A 27,402-nucleotide genomic window follows, 5' to 3' on the forward strand; every position below is an offset into this window, starting at 1 on the left:
TCGGGCTCTCCTCCACTCTTTGCTCGCCTTTTCCTCCTCTGGGCGGAAGCTGGGGAGAAGCCTGTCTGCTCCTGAAGGAAGCCTTGTCATGGAGAGGAGCAACCTGGATGTTCTCCTTTTTCCTAGAGTCACTTCAGCAGAGGCCCTAGCCCACATTTAGACCAATTTTTTGAAAAATATGCTCCTCTGGCCAGTCCTGCACCCTCATTTTATCCACAGAGACAGAGCTAAGGGGTTCCCCAGGCCCCCTTGCATGGTATACTGTGGTAATGAGGGACACTTAAGCATTGTTTTTCAGGCTACCCATAACATGCTTGTGGATCATGAAATCTTTTTAGTAAATGACTGCCATCATATGTCTGTGCTGTTTGGTTCTCAGACCAACTCAGATGTGGTGTATGGCCCAGGCAGGCCTTGAATTCATATTGATTGTGTCTCAGCCTTCCAAGTGCTGGGGTTTTAGTGTCTCTAGACATGTCCAGCATTTTAAAATGAAAAACGGTAATTAAAAAGTAAGAGTAAACACTTTTGGGTTAGAGAGGTGTGTGTGTAATTCTGCATGGGATTGCCATACAGTGTTAATTTCTTGTGAGTGTATATTCAGGAATGACAGTCTAGGGCCTGGAGATCCTTGGGGATTTACATTGTAGCAAAGTAAATCTAGACTTCCTGGTATAGGCCGATTAGGCCCTGTTATATTTGAAGAAGCATTTTGAAATCTGTAACACAAATGGTTCATAACATATTCTTAAGATCAACTTTTGGAAACCAAAGTGGGTTTAACTCTTTAAATGAATGTTGTGTTGTGTGCATTGCCACTGTTACTCTTAGTGTAGCATGCTTAGGAACAAGAAATTGGCCACCATGCCTTTAATCTTAGCACTTGAGAGGCAGGGGTAGGCATCTTTGTGAGTTCAAGGTCAGCTGTGGTGAGTTTTAGAGGACATCCAGGGCTCTGCAGAGAGACCTTTTCCTGTCGCAAAAACAAAACCTGAGAATATATTTGTCTAAGTGGTTCTTTGTGTATGTTCTTCTCCTATCTCACAGTGTAAAAAGTACAGGGACCAATTCACAGACCAGCAGAAACTTGTTTATGAGGAGAAGCTAGAGGCCAGCGAACTCTTCAAAGACAAGAAAGCTTTATATCCTTCTAGGTATGTATGTTTGTGCTTACTCGGAAATGCCAGGGTTTTACTAATTTTTTTCTCAGGCATGTCTCTGCATCTTTTCTATGGTACCAAATTAATATGAATTACTTCAGAAGCCATTGGGTATAGATACACCTAACAGTAGGGAGCAGCTTCCATGGGTCACATAAGGATTACAACTGTTGGTTTTGTTCTATCGGCCTTAGGTTAAATCATTTGGTAAACAGGAGATCATTTTTTTTAAAAATGAAAGTTATATGGACTCTTGGGATAAATTGTCATTGTACAACCTGGTTTTCAAGGCTCTTTTTGCATTGAATCGTAATCACTGTTGGGATCTTTCTGCCAATATGAAGTCAGGTCAGAAACTCATTTATCAGGCCAGTGCCCGGTCATTACTCTTTCTTGTAACTTAAGCATGAACCTATAGTTTCTTTTGGCTGCTAAATGGTTAGTCACAACCTCAGTGACCTGTACAAAAGTCCAGTTCATTTGTTGTGGACACTGTCCTCAGGAAAAAAATAAACGCATTGCAAATTCAACAAGTCCAACCCTTGACAAAGGACTTGAGCATCCTGTGAACTGGACATTTATCAACTCCCCCCACACACACATTCCTGTTTCTGTTTCATCTGGTCTTTATATAAACAAGTAGTTTATGTAATTTCAAACCAGAATCTCCACTGGCTTGTAGCTTTTCCTAAAGGTCTAGAAATAAAGATCTTGGTCCTGTATTATTATTTCTATCTATATATACGTTTGAAAACTATACCTTTAAAAGGGTTAAATTAGCATAGTTGCCAGGCCCATTGGGTTTTTACTATTGCAAATTGCAGTGAGTGTTTCCTCCATTAGCTGCTTCCTTGGATGTTTAAGATAACCTGTACTTCCTAAATCAAACACATGACCAAATCTAAAGTTATCTAATGTTCCTACTCTGTGAATATTAGGCCAAAAGGAAAGTGGTGTGCTTTCTTCAGTAGTTGTTTTTATTCATCCTTTTCTTTTTAATCCTTAAGTTAGACGGCAGCCTTCTTAAACAGTTCCCATAGAAGACTCTAAAATTGGGGGAGGGGCCAATTAGTAGAATGCATCACTAAGGAAACAAACTAAAATTAGTCTCTTAGCACTTTTTATTATTTAAAAACACAATTAACTATGAACACAAAGAAAGTTAATAACTGCGAGTCAAGTCCCTTCTGGGGAGCTGTGTCAGTTTTTGGAGAGAATGGCACTCTCTTCGCCTGTGGGAGATGTGAAAGAATTTGCCTCCCCGAGCCGTGAAGCAGCAATGCCTATGAGTGTTAGCGGCTCATATCCTGGGAGCTGCAAAGGGCCGGCCACCTACGTAGATTTTTCTTCCCTGAGTCTCTGCCCACAGCACAAGCATTTCAAGCCTTCTGCGTTTATTTCCAGAAATGAACTCAAAATGAAGCTGTAAATCGCGTGGGCCAGCAGTCTTTTTCTTGGTGCCGTTTAATCACTGCCTTGAGGGAGTCACCCGAGGTCTCCAAAGAGAGTACATTTAAGTGGCCTCTGGGCAGAAGCAAAGCACTCTGGGTGTGCCTAAGTGCCCATCACCTCCAGGCACATCCTAGTGAGGTGGCCATGAGCCTCCAGAGTTCCATGGGAAAATCAAGTACTGTATCGTCTTTTATGTGATTGTCAAACCTAGGTCCATCCTTCCCCATGGGGGTTTTGACTTTCTTACTCTCTGTGTGAACATGACATTGTCTTTGGAGCAGGTGATGGTAATATGGTTGTCCTTTCTCATTGGCTTCCCTTGTTTACATGTGTTGGTGTGCCCTGTGTGGGCAGCTATTAGCTTTCTGTTGCCCTTTCCTTCACACAGGGCCACATGCTTGACTTTGGCTGTATGTGGCAGTTTCTCTCCTGATCATTACAAGTGAATCACGGCCCCACCAACCAACTGCCAATGTCTGCGTTGAAATACATTTGGCATAGGTTTAAGGCTTCATTTCTAACTTAAATCTAAAACAGGTGCCTGTGCAAAGTATAAAGTAAATTGAAGTCACTTTCATGATGTTGATTATTCTTTAAGATCACCTGGCCTATCTCTTTCTGACAGTGACACATCTGTTTGAAACCATTTCTAAGGTACAATCTTTCATTCCCCTTTAGTGTTGGGCAACCGTTCCAAGGAGCTTACCTGGAAATCAACAAGAACCCAAAGTATAAGAAACTCAAAGACGCCATTGAAGAGAAAATCATTATTGCTGAAGTTGTGAACAAAATTAACCGTGCTAATGGGAAGGTAAAAATGCTGCCCCCCCCCCAACATAAGACGCTCATGTGCACTGAGAGTCATTTCTCTGCTTCTGCATTAATACTCTGCAAGCATGAGGACCAGAATTAAAATCCCAAGTTCCCACATAAAAGAACTGGGCATGATGTGCCTGCTTATAACACCACACTGGAGTATGAAGATCCTGGGAGTTTGGCCAGTCAGCCTAGCTAAAACAGAGAGGTTCCTGTTCACTGAGGAACCCTTTTTCAAGGGAATAAGGTAGAAAAGGTAGATGACACCCAGTATCATCCTCTGCCTACACACGTATGCACCTTTGTACGTACAGCCACACATTCATGTGCATGAACACACACTTTCATATGCACACATACATAAAAAGTTTTCAGAATTCATTATGTATGCATGTCTGTTTACATAAATATACTTGCTAAGAGACTGCAAAATAAAATACATATTTCTAGAAGTAACTACAGCTTCACACGTATGGGCCATTTGGGAGTGTTTTGGGTCATCGGTCTATACATACTTTTTTGTCTTGTCTCAGAGTACATCCCGGATTTTCCTCTTGACAAACAATAACCTTCTCCTTGCTGACCAAAAGTCCGGGCAGATCAAGTCCGAGGTCCCCCTGGTGGATGTGACCAAGGTCTCCATGAGTTCGCAGAATGATGGCTTCTTTGCAGTCCATCTCAAGGAGGTAAGTGTCACCTGAAGGCATGACATAAATCTGCTCCTTGTGTTCTCTCTACTGGCTAGATGTCCCCACCTAACTAGCCCTGCCTCTCTCCTACTGACCTGTAAAGTTTAACTGTGTTCACCCACATATAAAATCTCAAGCTTCATTTTTAGTAATTAAATTACACTTTTATTAGCTCGCTCCCATGACTTCAGAGAGTAATGCATCAAAATGTCCAGATGTTTGATACTATGATGCTTCTGTGTGACAACTTAAAAATACCATCTTTGTTCTTGTTCACCTTTAACTTGGTGGTTTATCAATAGCTACAACTATAGTAAAACATTTTCCATTGACTTTGACCTCAATTTATTTTGATATTTTATGCTTTTTACTAAATAGAACCACTATCTTGAATAGAGAGGTTAAACAAGTGTAGGCACTAGATTTTTTTATTTTGATGACTGGAGCCATGCTGTTTTTAAGTCATTAATCTCAACTTTAAAGTGATTTAAAGTGATCTACTACATAACATTGGTAGCAGGCTTTGTGCACACTGTACATAAACACTTAACAGAGTGATTGTCACATAATCGTCATTACCAAATAAGCAAATGTTAGCATCTGCCAGTCATACATAGAAAAGAACTGAAGGCTTACCTTAGCCTGTTACCCCACCATGAATTTAAATCTAAATAGAGGCATATCAAGGCATACAGCAACTGTTCCCGGCCTCCACTACACACAAAAACAGCTTGGAAGTTTGGAGACCTACTGCTGTCCTAGCCACATGTGTATCTAATCACAGCAGAATCCTCAGCTTGGGACCTAGCATTCTAAGTTCCCTAGTGATACCCTGTGCAGCTGAGGTTTCGGGTACCCCAGGAGTTTGTTTGAAGTGTTTTTGGTGTTGCTTTTTTTTTTTTTTAATTGACTGCTTTTTAATTGTTTTTATGATTATTTATTGTGTGTATGTTTGTAGGAATCAGGACAACTTGTGAGAGTCGGTTTTCTCTTTCTGCCATGTCTATCCCAGGGATCACACCCTGGCGATCAGGCTTTGTGACCAGCACTTTTTCCCCCTGAGCCATCTCACTGGACCCTGTGTTACTTTTCAAAACCAATTCACTGAAAGGTTTTTGAACAGTGGTTTGAGAATGAGTTATAAGTTGGGTTGTTGTTGTCCATCAAACTTGATTGTGCAAACCCACCACAAAGGAATCTTGAGGCTTCTCCCCGCCCAGGGGGTCTGCAGAATGCTGCTCTGGTCCACTACCAACCTGAGCTATCAAAGTACTAGTCTTCCCCTTACTGCTCATCTGGGAGGATGCGCCCTGGCGCCTGAGGTTTGAGGACACTGTTAAGGTTCCCGCCTGCTAACTTTGCCTCCTCTGTCTGACTGTTGGCTTGTCTTTGCAGGGCTCAGAAGCAGCTAGTAAAGGAGACTTTCTCTTCAGCAGTGAGCACCTCATTGAAATGGCCACCAAGCTTTATCGCACGACTCTCAGCCAAACCAATCAGAAGCTCAACATTGAGATCTCCGATGAGTATGTTCACATATTGTACATATTGTATTCTTTTCACTGTCTGCTTTACTGTTGGGTTTGCTTCTCCAGTTTCGTCCCTGAACCCAACTGTTTTAGGTAGCAGGGTATGTCCAGTATTTGCAGCCAACCAAACCAATCTCTTTAAGTGATGTGGCAAATAATGTAAAGGAAAATTAATCAGTAGGTGACACGATTTGGGCTTGTAGAAGGAGAAAGCAAAGGGGGGTATTGTTTTTGACAATGAGACTTCTCGGCTGTAAGGGAAGAGCTAACTAAGGGAGCAAGCCAGATGCAGACACAATGCAGGAATAGGTGCAGAGGTCCCCAGACAGGAGCAATCTATGACAGAGTGAGACTGTGGGAGAAGATCCTAGAGAGAAAAAGTAGAGTCCAGTTACACAAGGCTTGGTTAAACATAGAGTGGAGCTCTTTCTAAGATTGATAAAGACTATGAGGAGGATTGAGCACAGGTGAATGGCCTTCCCTGTTTTACAGGGATGGTTTTTGTTTCAGTGTGAGCGGTTCCCTTGAGTGAGAAGCTAAAATAGAGCAAAGGGGCCAAGAATCTGAGCTGTGTAGGGCAAGGCAAGGGCTGAAGAGGAGGTAGTGAGGAATGGTCCATGCTGGAAAGGACTTACAAGTAGAGGGAGCGGTTCAGAGTCATTAGACTTGAGATGACCTTCATTTCGCATATTGGTAACTGGAATTTCACATTGACACAGTTTGTAACTCATGTTAAGACTGGTGTAAATGTGGAATGTTTTCCTTTTTAAAATTGTTGCATGCACATTTTAATTATGGATACTAATGTCCCAAGGATGTTTTTCAAAACCAAGAGTATTGGCAGCTACCTGCTTATACTCATGGAGCAAAGGCAGACTGATAGCTGCAAGTTCAAGGCCAAGCTGGTCCACATGGCAAATTCCAAGCTAGTTGGGGCTAAATGTCAAGGCCTGTTCTATTCCATCTCCTCCTTGGCATCTTTCTGGAATAAATCCGTATCTCACTCTGTGTCTCCTTTGTACTCTGGGCTCTGAGCTGTGCTGGGATCCCAGTCCTCACACTGGGATGCTGTGTGCCTGGGAGGAGGGCATTTGTGAACACTCTGCATGGACGTCTCTAGAAATGAAAGAGGGAATATTAGGAAAACTTAACGGCAGATAGGAGTGCAGGTCATCTGGTTTTAACCTGTTTGGTCCTGTTAGAACTTAGTGCTCCCGTTGGTTTAAGTTTGTCATGATTTGGGGTGCTGAGGTTTTGGCCTTTGTCACTCACCGTGAGAAGGTCCTTTGTGTCCCAGATGAAGACCTGGCCCCCACAAGTAGCTGGATGCAGCAGCAGTGTAGTCACAGAGAGAAGAGCTAACCCCTAAGTCCAGAGCCTCAGGGGTCTCCATTTTTGGCCACCGCTCTCCCAGAACATCAGCAGCAGTGCACGTGGGAAGATAAGAATCCCCTGACAGAACTTGAGAGTCTTTCTTAATATGGAACTTGTCTGAGCCTCCTTCCCATAGACACGGAGGCTTTGAGGGGACATTGTGTTTCTGTTTCCCAATCATGGTCAAGAGGAGCATCCCTCCAATGGCTGTCTCCACCTAGAAATGATCCTACCCTGCCCATCCAGACAGGCCTGTGACATTCTGGATGTCACAGGCATTCAGTAAATAGTTGTCTGAGCAAAGATTTACAGTGCGGTCACATGAAAGACAAATATTTGGTAGCATTATAACCCTTCTCCTGTTGTATTTCCTAATGGTTTATCAGATAAAAATAGATGAGCGGATGGAACCTTTCATATCCCGTGTGGGCTCCTTCTCTTCAACACCCCAGGAAGTCTGGACAGTGGCTTCCAGGAAACCTCTTTCATAGACCCTGGTGCTCACAAGCAGGTCTTAGAAATCCCCTCATGGAACAGTTCAGATTTAAGTAGACTTTTTAGTCCTCGGACTCAGAGATGGCAGGTCCTATGCTTACAGCCCTAGATGGGTTGACTCCAGCCCATTGCCAGATGTGTAGAACATGTGTCATAAACAACATGCAGTTTGGCTATGCCACTTCAGAACCTTTTCAGAAGTGGAAGTAGTTGCTCTAACAAACCGTAGTCGTTGTAGGTAAATTGTCTTCAGAAAGCTAATTAGTACAGGTGTGAGCATGAGAGTTGAAATCACTAAAAGACTTGGTTGTTTTATAATTCCTGGTCCTTAAACTCGTAATAGACGATGCTGTATATAGACACACTTAGAGGTAATGTGTACAAGGTGAATATTTCAAAATGGATCTCCACTGTTACTAACCCATGCTCCTTTACCTTGAAATTTTGGCAGCCACTAATACTGTGAGATAATATGTCCCATATTCCTGTTGACTGGAAAATGCTTTTCTATAAATTAGAAATAGATAATAGTGGTTAATTGCTCCCCAGTTGTCTTAAGGCTAAATCTGTGTAAATGACCAAGAACAGTGTGGTTCACAGTGCAAAATACATTTAGCTGTGGCAATTTCCTTTGTGAATCTTGGTTGTGCCCCATGAACATGGAGAAAATTCAAGACTTATAAAATGTTGGGATTTATGTTAGATTTTAAAGGGTTTTTTGTTTTGTTTTGTTTTTGTTTTTTGAGGCACATAAGTATAAGTACAATTATTTATGTGGTCAAACATGTTGTAGCAGGAAGATCTCTGATGAGAGTTCAAGGCCAACCTGATAACAGTTCGTTCCAGGCCATCCCAAGCTGCATAGTGAGACCTTGTCTCAAAAAGAAAAGAATAATAATATGTACTAAGGACATATTCTAAGTAGGGGAATACAGAATTAAAGTGTTCCATCCCTGGTGCTGAGAGAGGAAATGAAAGAACCGGTTTGAAAGTAAGTGTTGTTGTTCTTTTATAACAGCAAGGGCCCAGAGACCTAGCTCAGTCTGGACACCATCAGGGCAAGCACCTGACTTCAGACCTCAGCACTTATGTGGATGATGAGGTGACTCTTACTTGTAATCCCAGTGCTAGGGAGGCAGACAGATCCTAGGATTCGCTGGTCAGCCAGCTGGACCTAATTGGTAAGCTGTGGGTTCTAGTAAGGAAGCTTTTTCCAAGGTAGCTCGTACCCCTGAGGAACTACACCCAGAGCTGAACTCTAACTTGTACAACAAATACCTTGCATTCAAACAAACATGCTCATGAACACATACAAATTAAATAAAAACAGTGTGTGAATTAGAAGTCTGTATCTCATTTCACCCCAGGAGATGGTGTTTGTAAAGCATGGCCTTTTAACTGGGGCTAATGTATACAACAGAGCCTTTGACTCCTTGCTGTTGCTGTTGTGTGTGTTAATGGCATGTTTGCTAGATGGGTCACTTAGGATGCTGTCCCGCCAGGTGAATGGGGAGAGGTCCTGAAACTGTTGATTAGGATGCGGAGTGAGCAGATCACTAGTGTAGGGTGGGTGTGAATAGCTTTCGGGAATTCTGTATCTCATGTGTTTGATTTGTTGAATGTTTAATTTGACCCCTTTAAAACGTACCCTTGTAAAAATGAGGAAAGGTGGAGTTACAGAATGTTGATATGCAGCTACTCGATGTCCCCACTGAAACACAAAGTAATTACTGTCAGCTCAGCTTACCTTGCTGGAATATGGTGAACTTGCTGATGACAGGTGGGAGTGGAATGAAGTCACTGTTGCGTTCCTCATCAGATGTACAATGGAAATGGGTGATAAGTACCTCCTAAGGTCAATGTCTGTTACAGAAAGGGAAAGCTGGTGTTGCCATGTGTTACTGTACACCTCACCCCACCCCCACCACCATCTGCTTTGTGCGTGCGCCTGAGTGTTTGGTTCTCTTCTCCTAGGTTCCTGGTGCAGTTCAGACAAGACAAAGTGTGTGTGAAGTTTATCCAAGGCAACCAGAAAAACGGGAGTGTGCCAACCTGCAAACGAAAGAACAACCGGCTCCTGGAAGTTGCTGTCCCTTAAGTGACGCCTCCCCTCCGCCCTCATGGACTTGTTTCTTCATAATAGTGCAATTTGATTTTGTTTTACTTGGGGCTCGCTGTATGTTTGGGAGTTGCCAAAGGCTAGTGGTTAGAGTCCTTTGGCGAAACTAAAAAGAATTTGACTAATCAGTTTTAATTATTGGAGTAGTTAACCCTAACGTCCACAGTCTGTCCTGCACAGGATTATAGAAATTAACAGTGTCTGTTTCCATGTTGTATGTGTTTTCTCCTCAGTTACCATTTTAGACTTGTGTACCGTAAACCCATATATTTCCCATAAATCATTAGTTCATGTAAGCGTAGGAGGGGGCTTACATCCATTTATCGGATATTTATTGAATGCCTACTTTTTGCTGGGCACTGTGCTGAACTTATTAGAAAACTTTATTTTTAAAGGTGTTGCCTTCTGGCTTATTTTTGCTGGCAAAACAGCAGCTAAGAAGGTAGCAGAGATCAAGGACAACCGATACTGCTAATGATGAGAGCGTTGGTGGGAACCCTGTGGTGTGATGTAAGCAGTGTACACATTGAGAAGCTGTGGGCCTGGGAGGATTGGAGATGGATGATTGGGTGAAATTCCTCTACTTTTCTTTCTTTCTTTCTTTCTCTCTTTCTTTCTTTCTTTCTTTCTTTCTTTCTTCCTTTCTTTTTTTCTTTCTTCCTTTCTTTCTTTCTTTTAAAATCTATTTGAAAAAGAGAAAACTGACTTTTAGACGTGCACATTTATTTGTTCAGATCCCCTGTCATTACCTTCTGTTAGAGAATGGAAGTTACTCTCACTGTAGGGAAAGTAACTGAACCAGGGCAGCACGATGCTTTGTTGCCGTTCCAGAGAAGCATGAGATGGACCCTGGATGCCCCCCCCCCCTTGTTCTCACCCAGAGTCGGCAGCCATCGAAATGGCACGTAAGAAAAGGCCATGAGCCGTTCAGAGTGGCCCATCTTCTCTTCGATGTGCAATAAAACATCCAAGGCCACCTTTGAAAGTTTTATTTATAATATACATTTTGTTTTTGTATGAGAGAGGTGATTGATTGGTTGGTATAGGGTGTGTATTTTAGTGAAAGATCAAAATTAAGGTAGAATTAGTTTTCAGGGCTTCTTGTTTTATTTTTTGTTTTTCTTTCTCTCTTTAAAATTTAGAATAAAGATCCACCAAGGAAACCACATTTTAAACTCTGGAATTAAATTTTTTCTTATTTGGGAGGATAATGTATATACATCGGGATTCTGTTAAATAATAAAATTGTTCTAATTTGGTGCCATTTGCTGAATCACAACTGTATTTTTGTATCTCAAGCTATTTTCATATGTTACATGTCTAATGTGTCACAGAAAGGTTTTCCATCCAGACAGTATATGGTCTCTGTGTTATCGGCTTTTCACTAATCTTTTTGTACCAATATCAGCCAATGAAAATATTCCCTGGGGATTTTCTTTTGATTTTTGTACTTAAAAAAAAAAAAAAGTTCTGATAAAGAGATTCTCAAACGTGTCTGTGTTTATTGGCTCAGGTGGAGGATATCAGCTTTTACAATTCCTAAAGCGGTAAGTTGACAGTTCCTGCTGTGGGTGAGTGGAAGTTTAGGACTCCTCGGTGAGTTTTTGACAGGGTGTACTTACAATTACTAAATATGCTCACAGCATTCAAAGTACTGGTCACTATGAAAGGCCACCAACTGTCAGTTCATTCACCACCTGTCTGCTCAGCCGCTGCCTCCAAAGGTTAACCCTTCAGCTGCTTTTGCAGTATATGATGTTTTCGTCCAAGGAAAGAGAGTGTGAGTTTGCCTTCTGCTCATCGACAGATGTGTTGTTTTTGCCCTTTTCTCCTAGCAAGATGCCCCAGAAAGAAAGCTCTTTTCACAATTCATAGTCCTTCTCATGAAAATGTCAACTCTCTTACCTGCTCATCATCTCTGAGTCCCTTCTTGAGTGGAATTCAGAGTGCAAAGGACCCACAGTATGAGTTCACTTGGTAAATTTTCCCACCACACACCAAATTTAGAGAAGCTGTCCATGTGCTCAGGGAATCATAGGCATACCCTCAGTATTGAAGACTCACCTGAAGTCATATCGTTTCAGTAATGCTGATAGATACTAAAGCTCATGTAACTAAATATTCTCATAATTAGAGCTTAGCTTATTAAAATACTTTTAGATCAAATGTAATTCTTTAATCCCTTTTTAAACAATAGGTAAGTTATTTTGTAGCTCTGGTGAGGTTTCAAATGACAAGTCTTCTCTTGGGGAGGGCTGAGTGGCCTTCTTGGTGGGTCTCTTCTCTTTATGTGTATAAGTTGGCTGTTAACATCTACTGCATTCAGATTGACTAGAACAAATACAGGTGAGTGGAAGAGAAGAGAAGGAACTAATCATTGGGCTCTTCTGCCCTGGAGCAAAGCAACTGTAACAATGAATGTGGTTCTGAGAAGACCTATGGCTTGTGAATCCTTGCCGCCTCAGCATCTCATTCCATTGACTATAAGTCATTCTTCTGTTCTCTCCAGGGGGCCACACCTGGTGAGTCAGCACTTCTAACAGGCAAGAAGGGGAAACCGCAATCATCTGCACCCTGTGGGGCTCCTTATCTCCTCCTGGTTTGAAGATCATTTCCAACTGATCTTCTGGAATTGGTCACAATGTTTAGCAGCTGTCTTAGGATTTCTGTGGCTGTGAAGAGATACCATGATTACTGCAACTCTTATAAAAGAAAACTTTTAATTGAGGCTGGCTTACAGTTCAATGGTTTAGCCCATTATCATCATGGTGGGAAGAGTGCCTGTATACAGGGAGACATAGTGCTGGAGAAGGAACTACATGTTGGTCCTGCAGGCAATGGGAAGTGATCTGAGACACTGGGTATGGCTTGAGCATATAAGAGATCTCAAAGCTCACCTCTACAGTGACACACTTCCTCCAATAAGGCACTATCTTCTGATAGTGCCACTCCCTATGAGTTTATGAGGGCAGATTGCATTCAAATTACCACAGCAACATAACCATAGATTTCTCTTTAACTTTTCCCCCTGTTGTGGCCAGATTCCCTTAGCCCAGTTCCATAAAATTCAGGAAAAAGCTAACTTCATAACCAAGAAAGGTATTCTAAACTCGGTGTGTTGAAGAGGAAGTGGGCAATGAATTTAACTCCTGTTCACCCAGTACCCTAGCAACACTGAGGACAGTAAACTTCCTGTCCTATTATGCTCACCATAACTTAAGGGGTCCCCCCCCCTTTTTGAGGTGAGAGTTCTTCAAGTAATAGATCTGGAACATTATCTTAAAGTAGGGTTTTGAATGCCATACACACAGAAAGATGCACACACAACATGTACCCTGAACTCAAAACAGGTTCCTGGATACAGCACCAGGAGCTTCATCCCAGTCAAAATCCTTCTCCAAAGTAAACTTTGTCTTTTAATGCACGTTAATCTTCCCTATTTTCAAATGAGATCTTGTAACATGTAGGCTTCTGCCTAGCTGCTTTCTCTCAACATGACTGTGTGTGTGTGTGTGTGTGTGTGTGTGTGTGTGTGTGTGTGTGTGTGTAGCTAATTTTCTCCTGTATTCATCGGTTGTATAACCAATTTTTAACCAGTAGTAGCCATTTGTACATAGGGTTGTTGGGAACACCCTAGTGCAAGGCTGTTCCCAGATCCCGGCTGAATGGCTATCTCAAGACAGCTGCATCAGACAAAATACCTGTCAGCTTTAGTGGACTCTCAAGCTGATTTCCAAAGAAGTTACTCTGTTCAGGGTGGTATTACTGCCACACTGGTAGTGGCAGTGCTTAGTTCTGCTCTGGTGAGCTCAGCTTGTGTTTTTGTCCTTCTGATCACTAAGAAGCTCCATTGCCTTGTCAGTATTTTCCAGTTGGATCCTCTGGCAAAGTATCTGTTTTCCCCAGTGTTTTGTTGTCTACCTTTCCTTTGTGGTTTGTATTTCTGTACTTATTTTTGCTGATGTGTATGTGACATGTCTTTTCACGGTCTTTGGTTACGTTTCTGGTGCCTTATCAGGCAGGACCTTTGGGTGAGCAGAAATTCTATCTAACGTAGTCTTGGTTACCAGCTGCCTGCCCTGTGGTTCGTGCTTGGTTTCCCGCTTAGGAAATGCTTGCCTGAGGTTATCTTTTCTTCTGAAAGTTTTGTTGTGACATTTAGGCCATTAATCTGGTTGGAATTGATTTTTTTTTTTTTTAATGGTGTAGAGCATCAAGATTTGTGTTTGCTTACCTCTGCACGTGTACCCCGCAGACAAGCACCTTTTACTGAAAAGGCTAACCTTTCCCCCACTCCTGTATATCTAGACCTTTGCATCTATTGATGTGTGCCCACAGGGTCATCATGTAATATAGTCTTTTAAAAGTGACATTCATAACTTTTAGCCATCTTGAGTTTTTCTGAGGAAACAGTATTAAAACTGGTAAGTATGCTAAATAAGTGAACGAGTCAAGTAAATAATTTCAAAAGTGGATGTAGGAATGGTTCCTCACTCTTCCAAATCCATGAAAAGCCACAGGGAGTTCCCAGTGGGGTAATGCTAGGAAACTATTAACTGTGTCTATGAAATTAATGAATGCCTAATGTCATATGATTTGCTTATTTATTCTGTATGGTTCCCCATCACTCAGTACATTCTGTCCATATTATTAATTTTCCTGTCTTAAATTTTCCATAAGATCTCCCTGAAGTTACTGTCTTACACAAGTGCATGTGCATACTTTGGTTTTAGATCGAACATCCCTCTCTTCGGCTGAGTTCTTTTGGTAGAATAATGAGAGACCTTGGAGGGTTTTTCTGCCTCTTAATGTTACAGTTGGTTTTCCTGTGCTGTGGTAATGGCTCGGAGATGAGAACAGATGGTGCCTGAAGTGAAATCCAGATCTTTCTTTGGCTTTTCTACTAGTTGCACATTTTTTAAAAATTAATTTTAAAAAGTTCTAAATCATGTCTCATTAATCACACAGTCCATTCTTTGCTTCCCAGTTCTGAGCTAGCTAAATTCAGAATTACCCTTTAAAACTAACATCTGCTTGCTGGGCTTTTCTGAAGTTGAGACCTTAATTGACTGAGGAACAGTAACAGAAAGGAAGATGAAGTGGGTTGTGTAGTTCTTAAGTGCATATATGTCCCGTTTTAAGAGGGCAGATTGTAGGCAAAGGAAAACAGTGCAAACATCGCAGTAACATTTAATTGCCTTAGCAAGTAAATGTAAGTAGTATAGGAAATGTTTTATCGGTGTAAACTCATTCTGAAGAGAGACTAGTGGAGTCGTAATGGCATTGCATAGCAGAAAACAAAGTGTCCTCCATTTTTCCGAGACCTGAAAGCGACCCTGAAGAAATGCACTATGAAGTTGACTCAGTGAACAAACATTGGTGTGATATGCGGTTCAGCTGTCTTGAGTCCTAACTTCTAGAATGAGCTATCAAGATGCTGAAGAAGTGGGGTTATGGGGACAGACTTGGCAGAGCCCCTAAAGGTGGCTGAAATTAGCCACTCTGAGAAGTGTATGGCTCACAGAAGTACACTAATACTTTCTGATACAAGAAACTTAGTAAGTTTCTATACAAATACGGGATTTACAAGTTTAAATTAAACACACATAACTTAAACACAAGTGAGAAAGCACCTCCCCCTGAACATTCGGTAGTATTTAGGAAGCTGTGAGCAGGAATAAGCAGGGAGACATTCATAGGACTGTAAGTACCATGTTGGGTAGTGCCTGTGTACTGTTCAGCTTCCCATTCCAGTGGGGGCAGCAGCTCTCACTGTGTGTTATTACTATGGACAGATGAGTGCAGAGATCACAAAAAATAAAAAGAATGGCAGTAATTGGAATCCACCCTTTCCAGCGTTTTCCCAGACTGGATGGAACAGCTGCTTTTATTTCCTACTACAAATTAGACTTGGCCCTAAAAGAGGAGATCTGGTGACATGACACGCAAAGCGCTTGAGAGCTACTGCTGAAGCATTAAAAGAGGAAGAAATCCACCCACCAATTTGTTCTTTCCACTAGGAATAAAACTACAGATGACGAAGCCATGTGTGGTATCTTGAACTGTCCCCAAACCTCACCCAGACATGCAGGCAGACGTGTGGTCTGATCAGTAGGGTGTAGACACACCATCCACATCTAAAGGCACTGTTTCTGTTGGAGCACTTACTGGCAAGTCACGTTACCCCTCAGCTCCCTAAACAAACTCATCTTTGTACACATCTGTGGGACAACCCATTTTGGGATTTCATTGTTTTCTGCTGAGACATGGTACATTCTGGTAACAACGCTAGGTTGAGTGTAGAGAATTAAAATCTATTTTAATGGTATTAAATAACTTGTTTTCCACTTACTCTCTGTGGAGTTAATAAGTTGTTTTTAGAAAGCAAATCCCTGAATGAGATGTTTTGCTGTATCTTAGATTTCACTCAACTGATCTTGGCAAGTCTGCCATTTGGCCAGGATTGCTTGTTGATGGCTTGGCAGAAATCCTCGTCTCTGATCAATGAAGGCACATTGAAAGGAGAGCAGGTTTCCATCTTGATTCAGAAAAGGGATGCAAAAGAGTCTAGTAGAAAAAAGAAGTTTTAGTACTTACCTAAAAAGAACAGGTATATTCTCCAAGTCTGGAATGTAGAAACCTCCACCTTTGAACTTTTCAGATGTGGCCATGGCTAGCAACCTTCCTTCAGGGAAAGTAGTATTTCTCCCTGGTTTTTATTCTTTCACTATTGTAGAGGTTTCCTCTAAGTGAAAAGATGGTCCCTCATGTAAAATTGTGTTATTCTGCATGTAAACACCCATTTCAGAAACATATTTGTGCCTCTGTTTCTACAGGATCTGACAAGAACACTTCTGCTTAGAGAAAAATAACAAACTATTGGGAGTAGAATATGGAAAATAAAATTCCCAGGAAATGATAAGCTTTCCACTAGGCCAAGTGTGGTGGTAACACACATAGTCCCAACATGTGGGAGGTGCAGGTAGGAAGAAAAGACAGGAGAATCAGGCAAGAAGTACAGACAGGAGGATCAGGCAGGAGGTGCAGATAAGAAGTACAGACGAGGTACAGACAGGAGGATCAGGAGTTCAGTTCATCCTGCCGTAAACAAGAAGTTAGAGCCATTCATGGTTGCTCATGCCTTCAATCCTAGCACTTGGGAGGCAGAGGTAGGTGGATCTCTGTGAGATCAAGGCCAGCCTGGTCTGTGTAGTAAGTTCCAATACAGCTAGGGTTATGTAAAGAGACCCTGCCTCAAAACAACAAAAGAAGTTGGAGGCTATGTGGTACATTGTCCAAAAAGAAAGAGAAGATGTGCTTGTATTGTGTCCTGGAGGGTAGATCCTGTAGAAGAGTACATTTGGTGTGTAGCATAGGTGTGTTCATAGGTTATTAACGTTACTATTTTATAGAAAAAATGTTAATGAAATCAGATATGGCTCCTACACAAAATTGGCTACGTCCTTGCAAATGCTTTTCAGAGACAAAAGTAGTGAGTGGGTGGGTGAAGGTTTCAGTACCATAAGTATATCCATCAGTGAATGCAGCTAACTGAGAGTCATGTGGGCAGGCTGACCCCACAGCCCCCAATGGCTCATGAAGTTACATGGCTTGTAGTGGGGACCCACAAGAAAAAGACTGGCATCTACAGTTTTCCTTGGTTCATTTGTAGTTGTAAGGGAGCCATTTTCTCCACTTCCTTGTGGAGTCTGGTACTGAGTCTGAAGAAGCTTAGCTGCAGCAACTTCTTCCTGTTGGGGGCTCATTTAACCGGGTACCTGGAGCTTTGCTTGCCTCACTAGACGAGAGATGTTTCTTGACTTAGCCTGTTCATGACTTCCCCCACTGCATGCTTTTAAACAGCCACATGTCTTTTATTCTTTAGAGCTCTGTTCCTTTTTCTCTGGAGGTTAAGTTGGTTTGCAAATTCAAAGCGTCCAGAATCAGAACCCTTCCTTCTGTGATGGTGGATGCATGCACTAAAATAGAAGAGAAGCCCTTGATGCGCATTGATAGCCTGTAGCCTTGGGATAGGCCGGTCTGAGATACATCTAACCAGATGTACTGGAGGTGTTGTATAACTATGTCACAACATATAGCTGCCCTTTTGAATCCCTTTTAAAAGCAACAACAACAATATATCCTGTCTCTCTGATATTATAAACTCCAGTTATGATTTTCTTAAGCAACAGAAAAAAAGTAGAAGTCCATGGTGCCAGATAGGTGTGCATACATTGCATTCATCTAGGAGGCCGGCCCCTTAAGGGGACATCACTTTCTCCCAGAAAACCGGAAGCTGGAAACGGTCCTCTTATCAGGTACTGGAGGTTATCCATGAAGCAGCCTCTGTGGCTATAGGCAGTTCTGACAAATTGACAGGAATGTAGGTGAGAGGGATCAGAGAGGGGAGGATACGGTGTGGGTTGGGAAGGGGCTACCTTGTGTGAGCAGTGAGCAGGGCTGAGCATGGCGATGGGCTGGAGATGAGCAGGAAGGAGTATAGAGGCAAAGGCTGTGCCCATTGGATGATTTGACACAGTTGCTAATGAATACAGTCATTCCCATATTGATTCTTCCAATTTGTTTACTAGAACTCAATGAAAAATGACCCCATTAAATAAAAAATCATTTGTCTAAAGCATGAAGTGTGAACCTCCCAGGTCATGAACCACCTGGTTATTTGCATGAGATTGCATTCCTTCCTCCCTGGGGACATACATACATACATACATACATACATACATACATACATACATACATATGACAATAGTGCTCCTAACCTTCATCTCACCTCTCACCTCACTAGGAGCATGCCCTGTGACCTTTCCTCACTAGGTCAGCCTCCCCAATAACCTTCTTTCTTACCACCTTCTCAGGACAATTAACTTTATTCATGACATTTAGACAAACAAACACACAAAACAGTGCTAATTGTGAAGGAAGTCCTTTCCAGCCGTTAGCTGACCAAATGTTTACATTCACTGGCAAGCTTCCTGAATGAATGCCCTTCTCCCCTGGGAGAGAGGACAACTCCATGAAAGCAGATATGATTTTTCTCCACTTTTTTTTTTTCTTTTTTTCTGTTCCCAACTTCTCTAGTGACCACCACATGACAGCTACTCAATAAAAATGTGCTAAGTTGCTTAGTGCAATACATATTCATCGAGCACCTAGTGTATGCCAGTTCTTATTGTAGGGGCTGGGCAAATTGAGTTATGCATAGATTCAAGTATCTTCACTAAATAAAAGATAATAGCATTTTCCTTGACAATAGACATCATAGAAAATAAACGGTCAACCTCTAACACTCTTGGAAATACGCAAAATATCCCGTCTTCATAATTTTCTAATGAAAACTCTGAAGCTTTCAAGTGGGAATATTGTGCCCAAATTCTGAACCCCAAAATCACCAAGAGACCTGTTCTGATACAAAAACAAAGAGTCTTTTATTATTTAATGAGTTAACTCCATTAACTTGGGCCTTTCGTCTGTTCTTCATGACAGGTGTCATGAGAAGTACCCCAAGGGGCCAAAAGGCAGGGAATTTATTGGGCAGTATGATGGGAGTGTCTAAGAGTATACACAACAGCCTCAGGATTGGTGCACTTCCGGGCTTGGACGACCTGTTCAATGTTGATTGGCCAACTGGTTATTTTTGCCTATAGGCCTTCCCAAGGTGGGAAGTCACTGTTAGACTACTTTTACTGTAAAGCATGCCAGCTAACATCTGATTGGTTCCTTGCCATGTTGAAGGTATCTGACCTAAGGGCAGCTTCTGCAAGGTCAGAAGGCCAGAAACCAAGCACACGTGCTGAGTCAGGGGCCTATGTCTTCTTGGGTCTTTTTTACAGCCTATCATGTCTGCTAAAGCAGGGGGCTGGGTGTGGTCCCTACAGGAATACTGCTTGTTGCTGTCCCTGGACTTGGGAGAAAGCTTCCTGCTACGAAGTATGCTACCCTGGGTTCCAGCCTGAGCCCTCATGCAGAAATTTAAAGGACCAGACTGCTTTTGGCAGCCATAACAGGCTACAGAAAAGACCCAGCAAGAGGTAGGCCTCTGACTCAGCAACATGTGCTGAGCTCCCAACTTTGCCTGAACTAGTCTTAGCCATTAGGCATCCAGATACCCTCCATGTGGCAAGGAACCAAACAGAAGTTAGCTGGGGGCTTTGGCTGTAACAATGGAACACAGAGCATAGCAACCGCCCTGAGAGGGCCTCCAGGCACAGCAACCATCCTGCAGCCTCAGTTAACCAATCAACACAGGACAGGCCGCCCAAACCTGGAAGCATACCAATCCTGAGACTGTTGAGAATGCCAGGCACTCCCTTTGCTCTATCCCAATATATTCCCTGCCCCACTGCTGCTCCAGGTCCCGGCCTGGTCCTGCCTCCTTCATCTGTGTCTGATGTCCAGGGGAACCGAGTTAACTCATAAAATTAAAGACGCCTTGCTTTAACATCAAATCGGGTCTCGGCGATTTGGGGGTTCAGAGTTTAGGCACAACAGAAATACTCCCTACATACTACGTTATTTCTTTTCTTTTTTTTCATCCCGTTGGTGGCTAATATTGTAGAAGTATTATTGTAGCCTCCAGCCACAGCAAACATGGGGCCTACCAGCCACACAGACAGACTTTGGAATGTGTATGGAAACCTGGAAACCCGATCGTCTTTTACAATTTTTTTCTTGGAAAGATTCACGGTATCTAGCAATGCATTAAATCTCCTCCTGAAATGCAGTTTATCTATGTAGTTAAAGAGGATTGTAGTACAAGCAAAACCCAGTGAGATAGCAGTTCAAGTCTTTCAAAAAGGCAGACATTTCATCTACTCTGTTCCTGCCCTGCCAATCCCATCAAAAGCAACAAGTTGGCCATGACTCTGCAGTAAGCTAGTGTGCCTCCTTCCTTTTAGAGACTACCTGTGCATCCTGTCCCCTCAGCTGATGTGGGAGATTGTCCACTATAAAAGTGGGGAAAGCCCGTCAACAAATCATACAGATCATCTAAAAAATTCAAAGGCATAATGTAAAGAACATGTCCTCAATAAAAAGACTGTATTGGGCCAGGGACTGGAGAATGGCGGTTCAGAGGTTAAGAGCACTGGCTGCTCTTCTAGAGGTTCCGAGTTCAGTTCCCAGCAACCATATGATGGCTCACAACTGCCAGTAATGAGATCTGGTGCCCTTTCCTGGCCTGCTGGCATACATGCAGGCAGAATACTGCATTCGTAATATATAAATAAATCTTCAAAAAAAGAAAAAAAAGACTATTTTTGCTGAGCTATGCACACCTGGAGAGACAGGAGTTTTGAGTTCAAGTCCATCCTATGCTGCAGAAGAAGGCTCCATCTCAAAAGAACAAAGAAAGCAAACAAAGAAGCAAACTATAAAGCTTGGGAAATACCTTGTTTCTCCCTCTCTCTGAACTGTTGCATTCATTCACCCATCAGATATTCACAGGAGGGATTATTATGCAAAGTACCTAGTAGTGCCAGCACAAATGTGTTGTAAAACTCACCAGGAAAAATGTCCGCATCATGCTCAAAATATAGATGCATGCTACATTGTCATGGAGTTAAAGACTGACAAGGAAACAATGATGGCAGTGACTCTAGGTTGGACTTCAGTTAAAGTGTTCACTGCTTTCTGTCATCCATTTTATACAGTTATGAACATATTCAGAACAAAAGACTGCTATTTAAGATAAGTGAGAGCCAGCCATGTTCAATCAGATACAGCTAATTTTAAAGAGGTTTTGTGTGTGTGTGTGTGTGTGTGTGTGTGTGTGTGTGTGTGTGTGTGTGTGTGTATGTATGTGTGAATCCTTAAATTAAAATTTTCACATACTTTGGTAAAGTTGAAATGTGTGCCCTGTGAAGGCACACATTCCTGTGCTTCTTGGTGTCATTGCTGAGAATATCGAAGCATCCTTTGTCAGTGTAAAACATGGCTCTGTTTCAACGGCAGCAAGAACATGGTCTGTTTGGTCTTGAGCCAGATATGAGTGTCCATGTAACCAAATATGAGTAACTGGGAATGTGGATTTAGGTCGCCCCAAATACCATGTTAAAACATACAAACTGTTTTGTGAAGTTTTTATAACTACAGAACAAAAGAAATTCATGAAATCGACTGTTTCAAATATGCTAATGGAAACCTCAGGCAGATTGCAGCAAAGTGAGAGCCCTCTGCCGCAGGCCTCAGATGTTATCTCTGACAGTCTTCGCTGTGGGGTTGGTGGAAGCTAGTGGCCTGGGAAAGTTAATGTGTCCCGAAAGGATTTGCTTGATAGTCACATGATGCTGGATCACACATGGAGCTGGGCAATGAATGGCTATTAAGGGGGTTAAAGATAGCCCAAGATAATTTGGCTGTGAGCACAACATTCCACTTCTCTACACCACAAAGTCCTAATTAGTCAATCGACCTTGTCGAACCTATTAACACACTGGCTTTCCCTGGGAACTTGACTTCATGTCATATAATACATCCACATGAATCATTGTCCAGTGAGTGGGGTGATGTGTCTGCAAAATGCAGATGAACCAAAGTGTGAAGTAAGCACTTGCTTACTACCTTCATTTCATATGTGATTTGATGGGTGTATAGATAGACACAGACACAGACACACACACACACACACACACACACACACACACACACACACACTACCATTTAACTTCTTGAGATGGTGTGTCTCTAGTTAGCTAAGGCTGGTCCTGAACTCCTGATCCTTTTGCCTCCACCTCCAAGACTGCTGGGATCATAGGTAAGTATCATCATGCCTGGTTTCTATAGACTCCTTTAGACCTACGCTGTGACTAGGAAAACTCAACATAAGAAAGGCTTGGACTTCATTAAATGTTTCTTCCTTTTAGAAAAGAATTTAACATGGGTTGATTGATTGATTGATTGATTGACTGACTGAATGACTGATTTTTTTAGATAGCCAACATTACCAGTGTGTTTTTAGGATTCAACTTTTAACTTTCCTGGAAGGCTGATATTTCAAGGAGAGGTGGCCCTGGGAACCTCTTGATCTCTACTTTCGAAACTTTCATCAAATGGGTGGTCCGGTTGAACTCAGTTAGTACCTTCTTTATTTCTCCAGCCTTCAGGGTGGACAGAGAGACTCACATAGCTGGCCTGGACCTCTTCAGAAGCTAGAAGCCTTTTCTCAGGGCAATGACTAGGATGGCTTCAGCTGGAAAGTACTGGCTGGCTTTTCTCAACACCAGTGCGTTCCTGTCAACCCTCTAGGGACTGTGCCACACAATTATGGAGTCTCTGGTAGCTGTGGAATGCAGGCACACGAGTGCACATGAAAGGTTTGTAGTCTGTGAAGCCCAGGACTCTGCTTTGCTTCCTTCCCAGAGCTGTAGATTTGACAAAGGCGTTTCAGAGCAGACACATCCAGGCCACCTTAGGATGTGGAAGGGGACTTTGGACCAGATGTTGATAGTCACATGTAGGGAGTTGTTTGCAGTTGGATTCTGCTTGAAAGTGATCGCTGATGGTCCCATGAGGCCGCCTGTGACAAATTGTATAATAAAAATGTTAAAAATAGTGTACTTATTCCCTGGAAAAGCTGTTCCCACAATGCAGTGAGCTGGGAAAATTGCTGAAGTTTTTGGACACTAAGTACTGATCCTGTGTCCTCAGAGCCTGCATTACCCAGAGGCCTTTTCACCTTAGGTTTTGTTCTCCTGAGCTATCTAAGCTCCAGCCAGCCCCTAAAAAAGACAAAACAAAGTAAAACACCTGACCCCAGCAAGTTAGCTTGTATTTCTGAGAGAAAATTCCAAGTCCAAGTAAAATGCATATGTAGTAGTAATTTAAGAAATTGATTATAATAAGCCAGTGATTTTTTTCCTAAGTTCTCTCATACAGGTACCACATCCAATGTAATTGAAATAACAGGTGTCATTGGTAAAATATGAATCTCATGTGTAATTGGACTTTCCCAGTAGCCATATCAGAAAAAATATCAAATGAGACCAATTATATTTCATACTTGATAGCTGCTATCAAAAACATCTTAGTTTAACATGAAATCAATGTGAAAGTTGAAATATTTTATGCTCTTGTTCTGGTGTCAAGGATTCATACTTCATTTGATAGCTAAATATGGAGGCCCTTGCTGTTGGAAGACTGAAGCAGGAGGACACTTTGAGCCCAGGGGGTTGAGATTTACCTGAGCAACAAATTGAGATGCTAGTTTTTAAAATGCATTTTATACTCAAAGCCAATCTCAAAGTAGCCCAGTTGCCTTGTGTGGCTGTTATATTAGACATCATAGTAGCATTTGAATAAAATTAAGAACATCTTCTACCTAAAAATCTCTGTACATAGGCATGTCCATCTGTATATCTATGTGCAAGAATGAAGGGGCATTTTTAAATTTAAAAAATACAAACAAGTGCCCTGAAGTCATAGGATGTGGGGGACCCGGGGCTTGGGTGAGGGCTCGGGAGGTGAGGGATAAATCAGGGACAAGCCACAAATTGTGAAAGTGGGCCTGAGGACTGTGGTGGAGCATATTGGTAACCTGGTACCTTCATAGACTTCTAGTGCATCACGAATTGGATGTACTCTTGGCTACAAGTAACACAAGCCTGGATCACAGAATCCTCCAGGTCTCCTCAGCTATCTGTCATTAGCTTAGCAATTGCTGTAGTGTTTCCAAGGACCATAGTTGAATGAGAGTAACTTTTAAATTGGTAGACTATGTAAGATACATTGCCTTCCATAACATTCATCCAGTCAGCTGAAGGCCTGCATAGAACACCTCTCCTGAGTAGCATGGAGCTCTGCAGCCAGCTGCAGACCACAGCTGTAACATTGGCTCCTTTCCAGGACTTCAGTATGATCCCCACCCTCCAGTATCCAGAAACACGGAGTTCTTCAGTTTCTTACTAAATCCACCCTAAATGCATAATCGGTGACTGTGCCTCTGAAGAGTCCTGCTATAACAACTTAAATCAAGAAGGGTTTCCTCCATTACCGAAGGTGTCTGGTAGTGTGTGAATGCTGACTTTGATGCAAAGACATGCTGCTGTCACAGATGTCTCTGTGATGTTGTCCCCCCCCCCCCAGTGTTTGCTGCCACATGGTTACAAAGTGGACACTGCATGTCCTGACAGCACACCTGCATTCATGACAGGAAACCCCACCACCAATCTGGCCTGGTGCTGAGAAACAACTTTCTGAAACCCTCCCTTGTCGTCTTCAGTTATCACTGGTTGGCAAAGCAGCAGGACAAACCGGTGGTTTTGTTTTCTCCAGTCTAAATTGGAAGAAAAAAAAATAGTAAGAGAAAAAGAAAGTGAAAACGGCTAATGCCTTAACAATGTGCACAATAAACCCTGTGAGTGAACCGTTAAAGCATTTCAGGAAGGAGTGTGCTGGCTAGTTTTATTCAACTTGACACAAACTAGAGTTATCTGAAAGGGAGGAACCTCAATTGAGAAAATGCCTCCATAAGATCTGATTGTAAGACATTTTTTTTAATAAGTGATTGATGGGGGAGGGACCAGCCCATTGTGGGTGGTGCCATTCCTGGGCTGGTGGTCCTGGGTTCTATAAGAAAGCAGACTGAGCAAGCCATGAGGAGCAAGCCAGTAAGCAACATCTGTCCATGGCCTCAGCATCAGATGCTGCCTCCAGATCCCTGCCCTGTGTGAGTTCCTGTCCTGGCTTCCTTTGATGGTGAGCTGTTTTATGGACCTGTGAGTTAGATAAACCCTTTCCTTCCCAAGGTACATTTGGGCATGGTGTTTTGTCACAGTAATAGTCACCCTAACTAAGACAAGAGGATATACATATATATCGTAAGCCACAGTAATTGCAAACATGCTATGGGTAATTAACACTGAAGTACTCCTTTCCTGACTGTAATTTGGGCTCAGACACACCATGTTGGCTGTCCCATCCACCTTCTCTATCTAGAGAAGAATATTAAAAACTTGCAAGGCAGGCCTCATCACAGGTGTTTCAGTTTTCCTGGTATCTATGTTGCTCTTTGGGAACATACACACTGCTTAAGATACTCCAGGAATTCAGTTTTTTTGAACAGTGACACAGGGCTCAAAGTCCACTAGAGATTTTTAGAATTTTGGCAGACGGCACAGGGGCAAACATCTAAAGAGATACTGCCTAGTGGAGCTGTTGATAGCACTTGCTGCTGATGCCTCTAGGGGTGAGTGGGCAGAGCAGATGCCAAGCCCTCCCTGAATAGTACCTCCTTGAATGAGTAACATGGCAACATATGGCATCACATGGTTGTCTTCTTGCATCTGCACACACATACCTGCTTTCTGTATCCCTTCTGTGACCACTGTCCTGCCAGAGTGTGGAGGCCTTCTCTGGCCCCAGCTCTGAGTGGCAGGCTGCCTCTGAGTGTAGAACCTTGTTTCTCATGCCTGAATGCTTTGACGTACTTGCAAGGAAGAGAAACTAGTTTATCTACTGACTTAAGTCAAGGCTGCATTACCTGGCAGCTGGGTAGCTTCAGAATATCTACATTTGACACTTGGGGACAGCAACCTGATGAAGAGCCCTGTCTTAGTTAGGGTTCCTATTGCTCTGGAGAGAACCATGAGCACAGCAACTCTTATAAAGGGAAACATTTAATTGGGATGGCTTACAGTTCAGAGGTTTAGTTTATTATCATCATGGTGGGTTGTGGGGGTGTGCAGACAGGCATGGTGCTGGAGAAGGAGCTGAGAATTCTACATCTTGATGTGCAGGCAGCAGAAGGAGAGACTGTGTACTGCATGTAGCTTGAACATATACGAGACCTCACAGCCCACCCCTACAGTGACGCACTTCCTCCAACAAGGCCACACCCCCTAACAGTGCCACTCTCTATGGGACAAGTATTCAACACATGAGTCTATGGGGCCATACCTATTCAAACCACCACAGGCCCAGTGTTTGTCTTATTTGCTCTGTAGTTTGCATCTTGCATATCAACAAAATTAACAGTATTAAGAAAGAAGCTAAGATTTAAAAATCCAAAGGTCTCCCAGTGGCCTATATGGGACAACTTGAGGAACAAAATGAGCAACAATAGAAACATCTTAATTCATACATCAAAAATTCGTTAGTTCATGTTAATGCAAATAAATAATTAAATGGAGAAATATATGGATGAATAGGCTTTCTTAAGGTAGGATAAATATACTAAAAGTAACAAGTATACAAATAATAAACATAGAAAGTGATGCTATCAAGCTCCAGCAGAAACCACTGCAGAAGAAAGCACCAGGGAATGCTCAAATTAGTCATAGGTGGACTGAGAAAGAAGAGGAAATTTCAGGATCTTATGTGATACTGGTAATTAATTAATCAATTAATTAATGAGGGAGAAATAGTCCAGCTATGTGGTACAATAGCTTGGCTGAACCTCCTTCATGAATGGGTCTGAAGTTACTGTGGCTGGTGTTGAACAAGTTGGATATCCTGAGGTGATGCTGCCAGGCACATGGACAACATCCCTGTTAAATACCAACCAAATCAGAGGTTCTCAGCTGCCATGCATGCCTTGCCACACCAAAGAACATATAAAATTAATCTGTCTTGGCCCTAGTGGCTGGAGGAATGCAGTTGGTCCAGGACACAGTTATAGTTGCAGTAAACACAATGCTAGGTTTCTTCACTGTTGTGTGATAGGAGATGTCATTCTGTAAATATGTTTCTCTTATTGGTTAATGAATAAAGCACTGTTGGCAAATAGGAAAGCAAGATAGGTGGGACTAAGAGACAAG

The 27,402-nt window shown here is 42.3% G+C and overlaps 1 protein-coding gene across 4 annotated transcripts in view; it reads left to right on the top strand.

The window, feature by feature from the left end:
• Myo1b (myosin IB) overlaps positions 1-11,121 on the top strand; it is a 159,638-nt gene extending 148,517 nt beyond the window's left edge. For all 4 annotated transcript variants that reach the window (XM_051190146.1, XM_051190148.1, XM_051190149.1 and 1 more), the window contains 5 exons: positions 1,048-1,154; positions 3,291-3,423; positions 3,962-4,114; positions 5,513-5,640; positions 9,487-11,121. In XM_051190146.1, coding sequence (XP_051046103.1) covers positions 1,048-1,154; positions 3,291-3,423; positions 3,962-4,114; positions 5,513-5,640; positions 9,487-9,610 — 645 coding nt within the window. In that variant the 3' untranslated portion in view covers positions 9,611-11,121. The remainder of the gene's footprint in view (positions 1-1,047; positions 1,155-3,290; positions 3,424-3,961; positions 4,115-5,512; positions 5,641-9,486) is intronic.
• Positions 11,122-27,402: the final 16,281 nt, after the last annotated feature.

The sequence above is a fragment of the Phodopus roborovskii genome, unplaced genomic scaffold (genome assembly GCF_943737965.1).
Source record: "Phodopus roborovskii unplaced genomic scaffold, PHOROB, whole genome shotgun sequence".
In the NCBI taxonomy this organism is placed as follows: domain Eukaryota; kingdom Metazoa; phylum Chordata; class Mammalia; order Rodentia; family Cricetidae; genus Phodopus; species Phodopus roborovskii.